We start from the raw sequence: 7736 nt of genomic DNA, 5'->3' as shown, positions 1-7736 counted from the left end.
ACAAGCATTTGCAGCAAGCTCTGGGAGACTCGAGTGGGGCGTATGACTAAAACAATTGTTATTGTTGAAAATTAAAATATCTGAAAACTCTTTATTTCGAAAAGCAAGTATATCATCCATTATTGAGGTAATGCCCAAAGTAACCATGGTTGGCTTCAGTAATTTCATGTCACCAACATCAAAATATCATTTTATGAATAGCTGCAACCTCACGGAGTCTGTAGAAGATGCAAACTCAACTCAACAATCACTGCTTGGCCTCTTTGTATACACCATGAATGACTGTGGACTGCCCACTGTATGCCTCTGTCCTTGGAAAAAAATACTAATAAAATCAACAATAAGTTAATCAATAGATGTATTGAATATCAACCAAACAGTAAATCTATCGACCAATAACATAGGGCCCAACCCTTTTTAGATATAAAAACATTTTTAAAAAAAACATACAGTACATTGAAATATTGTAGAAGTATAAATAAAACGACTAGTCCATTCTACACTTCCCTGCAGGACAAAACATTGGTTTGCATCACAATCTCCAGAACCGAGCGGGAACCATTAGGGTAGGAACCCCCCCACTTATTGTCATGGCAACATGGCTGTCCCTTAGATCCATCATGCGTTGCTGTCTGACTGCCAGGTCATGGCGTTGAAGTCCATGCTGGTGAGGTTGACGGTGTAGGGGCCATCGACCCGTTCTGGCTCCGCCTGCTCCTCCGTCTGACCCGAGCTGCTCAGGGTGTTGGCCCGCCAGGAGTTTAGAGGTCGAATGGCCTTCTGGAAGCGCTGAAACCACACCGACCACAAAGGAGGTCAGGAGACAAAACCCAGGGTCGTGTTCCAGGTGGTGACTTTTTCTTTTCACACTGGTGATTAAAAATGGCATGCTGAGATCGGGTTTCAGTGGTACTGTGGCCTGAGGTCTGAGGCATGTAACAAGGGCCTCCTACGCTTTATTAATCCCAGGGGAAAGGGTTTCTGTTATCCTTGCTCATCACAATACATAAAAAATGAAGTGGAAAAGATTGAAAAAAATAAAATAAAAAATTGCATTAGCAATAGAAAGCCTCTTCATGGCCTTAATGTATGCCACAGTGGTGCAGGTTTAATACTGACGTCTCTGAGGGTTCCCGACTCCTTGAAGATGGCCACCCCGGCCCAGATAGGGATCTGCATGCAGCAGGCCATGCCGATGCACACGCCCAGCGCCTTGCCCCAGAAGGGATACACGTAGGAGCCGTATTGGAGCGACGTGTTGTACATCTCAAAGAAGATGTAGGTCAGGATGAACTGGAGTGCGACAGATGGAATACAACACAGTCGGAACCAACCAGGTTTAGGATCCAAAGGGCTTACTGAGCTACAGTGAGGAGGGAAACCAACCAACAGTTGAGGCCCACTACAGGAGACACACAGAGTGGGTGGCCTCTCTTACTGAATAATTCACTATTGTCAGATTACAGCACAGTCAGTGGCTAGATTTAAAGTCCAGATCGGTGTGATTGGTTGGCGTAGTATCTAAGGAGCTACAGGGACATGTGTTTTAAATCTCGTAGGGTGTATATACATATTCAATCGATGTTTATAATTGGCGAGAGTGTTTGCTTACCAGGAGAAGGAAGGGAGTGATGAATACCCAACACGCTTTGAAGAAGAAAAGAAACTTGGTACACCATGGGGGACAGTGGCAGATCATATCGATGATGTCCTGGCAAAACTGGTTCACTCCTGGATGCATGAGAACAAAGAAAGGCTTAGACACCAGAGACCTGTATAGGGGTCCCAATGCAGGGTCCACACACTGAATATCTCCCACCTCTTGTGGGAGTTTCATAAAATATCAAAAAACAAAAAACAATGACAGTTGACTTGTATCCAGAGTGATGATCTTTCCTTAAACATGATGTCACAAGACATGAAAAGAGTGTAAACATTTATGGGTTTAACGTCCTTGGAGAGCAAACATATGTAATAAGAAAGGCTCGGCATTCAAGAGGACTACTCTGAAGCAATCCTGGGAAGCAAATCAGAGTATCAAACACAAACTATCAAAAGAGGAGCGAATAAAATAACCTGTGAGACATGCTGCCGTGTTAGGACCTGGGTTTAACTCCTGTGAATTGAGGGTCGAGATTAATGCTTGTTAGGTGTGGGGATGGTTAGGGGTATATACCTGGGAGGTGTGGTGACGGTTAGGGTTTGATGCCTGTGAGCTGTAATGAAGGTTAGGGTTTGATGCCTGTGAGGTGTAATGAAGGTTAGGGTTTGATGCCTGTGAGGTGTAATGAAGGTTAGGGTTTGATGCCTGTGAGGTGTAATGAAGGTTAGGGTTTGATGCCTGTGAGGTGTAATGAAGGTTAGGGTTTGATGCCTGTGAGGTGTAATGAGGGTTAGGGTTTGTTGCCTGTGAGGTGTAATGAAGGTTAGGGTTTGATGCCTGTGAGGTGTAATGAGGGTTAGGAAGTGTACCATAGAAGAAGGAGATGCCGATGCACATGAAGAGGGCGATGATTATCAGGCCGAAACTAGTGCTGAAGGAGTCAATGAGGGTGAACCAGTAAATGCCGCCCTATGAAGACACAGAGACACCAGACGCATGAGACGGAGCCCGACAAATGACCCACACACACAATCACATACCATACATATAGATCAGAGATACTCACATCGCTGATGAGCAGGAGACCCATCAGGTAGAAGGCAAAGCACAGAGCCGCCAAGAACAGGGTCTTGTGCATCATGTTTTGTCTCAGCTGAGGAAACTCGTCCAACACTGCGGTCGTAATGCCCTCCATGTTCCCAAACTGTGAGGAAGAAAACATAGGTGTCATTAAGATTGACGCAAGCGGTTCCCTTTGTCACCGCCGTCATTTGGTTGGTTGCAAAGCAAATGCAGAGTCTCACTAGTGTGTCGATGCCCAGCATGAAGAGCATGAGGAAGAAGAGGATTGACCAGAATACGGAACCAGGCAGGAGAGCCAGGGCCTCTGGGTAAGCAACAAATGCCAAACCAGGACCTAAATAAAGAGAAGTAAACAAATAATTAAATAAAAGAAAGGAAACATTCAAATAGGTAACATGTCTATCGGATAGTAGGTCCTTATATAATATATGATGATATAGAGATACTATAAGTCAACAGCAACCCCAAACACGTTTGTATAAATGTTTTGAACCCGCAACCTATTGGCTCATTTATTCCTGCAATCATTTCCGATCACTTGGATGACCAACATTTCAGAAGTGATTTTCTAGAGAACTGGTCATGTGACCAGAGCAGTGCGTACCAGTGTCTGCCACTTCGCCCACGGGAACGCCCTTTCTCCAGGCCATGTGACCCAGGATGGAGAAAATTGCGAAGCCGGCGAAGAAACTGGTGCTACAGTTCCCGACGACTATTATCAACGTGTCCCTTAAAAAGAAGAAGTTCATTCAAACGTCGGCCGGCCAACTGCGACTCAATCCAAAGTCCAAGAGAAAAACAAACAAACCTGATGACGTTGTTGTCAAATTTATTGTATGACGCCATTGACAGCAGGCCCCCCACCCCGATACCCAGAGAGTAGAAGACCTGGGAGGCTGCGTCGTTCCACACCTGGGAACAGATTATAAAGTATAAGGCTTTTACTGGGAACAGTTTCTATTATGTGTCATTTACCAGACGCACTCATCGAAATGGGACTAGGTTGGACTATCTAGCCAAATTAGCTACGGTGCACTGCTATAGTCACGGTCAAGGTTCTAATAAAACAACAACTAGATGTCACTTTTACTAGGGCTCTGAAAGACGAGGTCAATTGATAAGTAATCAAAAAAAGATTATAATAGAATGTTACTTTCAAATTGTGTAACGCATTGACCCTAAATAATTATATTAATCTCCATCAGGCAAGCCTCCAAAAGAGGCGTTACCGGGAGCAGGTTATACCTGCTGCTGTCCCGGCGTTACCTGTGCACTGGCTAGACGGCTCCAGTCAGGGGTGAGGTAGAAGGCCACCCCTTGGAGCGATCCTTCCAGCGTGGCGCCCTTGATGATCAGCACGAGCAGCACGAAGTAGGGAAACGTAGCGGTGACATAAACCACCTGCAAACACAAGAAACCATAGGCGTGGTTTAACAAAGGGTAGAAATAAATGGCACCAAAAGGATGCATGAACGGGTTGTACACTGCTTGTGAAATGCGTGTTGGATGCCATTACTGATCATTCTTTTTAAACTGATGTTTATTCTGTATTGTTGATACAGATTGTTTACTGTTAATTAATATTTATGTTGCATTGGCCTCCGTGGTAATATGTGCTGCCGTTCTGCCTCGGGGATGAATAAAGCACGTCATGTCATCCATGTTGGTTCACCTTCCCGGAGCTGCGGATGCCCTTCAGTATGCAGAGGAAGATGATGATCCACGCAGCCAGCAGGCAGAGGGCCAGGGGCCACCGCACCGGCCCTGGGTCGTGGAGGCCCTTGCTGTGCACTACACCAAGCACCTTCTCACTAAGGAGAAAACACACAGAGCAAAGTCTGTAAAGACCATCATGGCTGGAGATCTATCCGTGGCTGGAGATCGGTCCATGGCCATGTCCACTACGTCAGATAAATGTGGCGTGTGTAAATTATACATTTTCCCCTTTCTTTCTGAACTTCTGTACAGACTGTGGAGAAGGAACGTTATGTCTACAAAGTTGCATATGGCCAAACGATTTTCCAGGAAACGCGTGGCCTAGACATCTCCTTTTATTGACACTAGACAAACAAGTCAAACAGTCCTTTTCAGATACATTATTTACTTCAGTTGGTCAGCTCAAGGAAGGGCCAACATTAGCTCTGCTTTCTCAGTATCAAGACAATAGTAGACCATCAAAGGATAGCCTTTTTACATTTATAAGAATGTCGTTTTAATATCGATAGCCTACTAAAATGTTTTGAGGGAGTGAGAGCGAGAGAATGAGGGAGGGCCTTACTTCCAGAAGACCTCTGAAGGGCTCTGAAAGGACCCGTTGCCCGAGCTGATGTTGGCACACAGGGCCGCATTGGCGGGGGCCTCGCAGGACCAGGGCAGGGGGCTCTGGAAGGAGCTGCCCAGGTAGTAGAAGGTCCAGGCGATGATCACGTTGTAGTAGAGGCACACCAGCGTGGACACGCACAGCATCCCGATGCCAATACCTGCAGGCCCGCACGCAGGGTTAGTGGGTCTCCGTGGAGATTTGGATTTGTGCAGCGCGGTTTAGAAAAAGGTTCTTTAAAAAAAAAAAAAAAGTTAACCTGACTTCAAACTGCACTTGGAAACCCCGTATTTGTTCAGCTTTGTACCACTGTAGGGCGGTATTTGAACGCTCCAGCACGGACACACACAGGTTACCTTTAAGGAGAGGGCAACACTTCCAGACAGTGATGGGGCCAGCGGCTCCATACTGGCCCAGACTCAGCTCCATGAGGAACAGGGGGACACCAGTGAAGAACAGCATTATGAAGTAGGGTATGAGGAACACACCTGTGGACGGGGGAGACAAGTGTGCATGAGGAGGAGGGCATGGGCCAGCTCTGCTGAACCGCTGGGAGCCCAAGTCTGCAAGACCTGGCACGTCAAGGCAAGCCGTGATGGATCCCAACAGTTCAAAGACACGTGACCGCATTACATCTTCAACAGAAACTGCTTTTTCATCATTCTCGGAATCACTGCTCGAGCCTAAAATGCAGAATATCAGGTATAATGACAGCTACAGTCTCACAGGTCTTCACAGGCCCTGAACATTAATCCCAAGGTGATTATAGAATAGAATACAAACTCTCGAACCTCAGTAGGAGAATAAGCTAAGAGAGGCAGAGGAGGAATGTAATCTCTAGGAGGGCTAGCAAGAAACACGGTCAGGTTGGCTGACATTCGTTAGCAATGCTAACAGTAATGGCGTCGGATTCATCAACCCCTTCAAAAACCACAGTTAGATGGCTGTTATAAGAGTACGATTTCTACATTGTGTTTTCTAAACTCTCTAAACACTTTCAACCGCCGTCTTGGGTGTGTACCTGAGGATGGAACAGTGTAAGCCTATAGCAACGGACAGGGTGTTATGGTTACCAGTGGTTCTAAGCTCCACTTCTAGGAAAGCATGCCTCACCTCCTCCATTGCGGTAGCAGAGGTAGGGGAACCGCCACACGTTGCCAAGGCCGACGCAATATCCAATACAGGACAGCAGGAACTCATACTTGCCACCCCACTGCTCTCGTGGGATGTGTGGGTCCGATACGGGGGCAGGGGGCTGTGCTTCAGATTGGGACTGTGATGTTGGGCTGGCGACATTATTCTTAGTGGGTCCATTTACCTCCATGGCATTCTAGAAAGAAATTAATGCATTAGGGAATTCATTCATTGATTTATAATTCACACACACACACACACACACACACACACACACGTTAAACCAGATAAAAATCAACTTTATCAATATACATAATCAAACACATTTCATCCAATGTCAGCATGTTTTGCTGAAATGCAAAAGTGTTTCTCATTAGGTGCTAATCAGGTGAAAAATGGGCTTCTAGTCCTAATAGATACTTAAAAGAACCAAGAGCGAAAGGTTGGAGTAAGGTGAAGTTTCTGTTCATGTGCCACCCATCGCCCAAGTATGGGTTCTTTGTTTCATACTGTAGCACGCGTAAACACATTTTCTGGCAAGATTGCCATACAGGTTTACCTCATGAAAAGCGTTTATGAAACCGTCGGCCGGGCATCCTTCCTGTGTGAAATGTATCTCTATAGAAAGAAGTAGCCGACGGGCTATCATGTAGGCTTACCCCACTGAGGAAGTTGCTGCAAAATGCAGACAGTCTCCAGAATGATTCATGCATCAATTAAGTTAGGTGGGCTATGTTTAAAGTTAACCTCTCCAAACTATAACCAAATTATTTGCATTCTGCTAAATCAATTATTCTAAAAGTTGTTTGAATCAATATGAAGTCATGCAAACTATGACTGGTTGCACCAGTTTTAATGACCTACTAGGCCAAACTTCCCTTTTCATTTCAACTTTATCATTAGGGGAAAGGAGTAGCCCATGCATTCAAGGCAATGGCCACAATGGTTGTGTACAATTAATACCTCCAAATTCATATCCAACCACTTATGTGTAATACGGACCTGAAAAATAATTGCTACAATTAACATTTTCAAGGTAAGAAAATCACCTTCAGTCCCATATAATTTATTTAGATACGTGTTTGGATTTGTTGTTGCAACCAAATCCCCGTTACAAAAAGCAGAGAGAACACCCTCATAAGTTATTGTGGTATAAACCATCACTTGCGTACGCAGGGGGCAGAAATGTTGTTCGACCGGTTGCAGCTTCCCTACAGCTGAACTTTATCCTGTTTGACTTGGTAAACATAGCTTATTCGTTATACCCCAGGCAAAAAAGCTCTCGGCGCTATAATTGAGTTACACATCGACCCATTTCAGGTGATTACACTACGATGCCGTTGATTACCGACCAGATTAAGGTTAAAAACGGTTTCACCTCCGTTCTCACCTGCTGTGTTGTGGTTGGTTTTGCCAAGATGGTGTTTCCAGGTGCCGCTTTTGGCTCTTCGCTCTTCATTTCTTCTGGCAGTTAACGAACTGAGTTTCTCAGTTGTCTACATTTTAAAAGTTCACTTCTGGTGGGAGGTAGCCTACATCGAAGTCAATGCATGCATCCCGTAGGCTTCTTGTTCACTTTTAATTACGCGTAAAATA

The 7736-nt window shown here is 45.2% G+C and overlaps 1 protein-coding gene across 2 annotated transcripts; it reads right to left on the bottom strand.

The window, feature by feature from the left end:
* Positions 1–65: 65 nt before the first annotated feature.
* On the bottom strand, positions 66–7672 carry slc6a7 (solute carrier family 6 member 7). 2 transcript variants are annotated; one of them, XM_060056587.1, is made up of 14 exons: positions 7531–7672; positions 6120–6336; positions 5363–5494; positions 4965–5166; positions 4359–4497; positions 3953–4087; positions 3495–3598; positions 3291–3415; positions 2908–3020; positions 2670–2807; positions 2473–2572; positions 1613–1731; positions 1120–1293; positions 66–789 (listed from the first exon to the last, which is right to left on the bottom strand). In XM_060056587.1, the coding sequence occupies exons 1-14, from the start codon at positions 7597–7599 to the stop codon at positions 619–621; spliced, it is 1938 nt and encodes a 645-aa protein (XP_059912570.1). In that variant the 5' UTR covers positions 7600–7672; the 3' UTR covers positions 66–618. The 2 variants fall into 2 exon arrangements, with proteins under 2 accessions (XP_059912570.1, XP_059912569.1); XM_060056586.1 differs by having other exon boundaries at positions 7519–7646.
* Positions 7673–7736: the final 64 nt, after the last annotated feature.

This window comes from Gadus macrocephalus, chromosome 7, assembly GCF_031168955.1.
Source record: "Gadus macrocephalus chromosome 7, ASM3116895v1".
In the NCBI taxonomy this organism is placed as follows: domain Eukaryota; kingdom Metazoa; phylum Chordata; class Actinopteri; order Gadiformes; family Gadidae; genus Gadus; species Gadus macrocephalus.
Note: the sequence above shows the minus strand (reverse complement) of the source record. Positions and strands in the feature narration are given on the sequence as shown.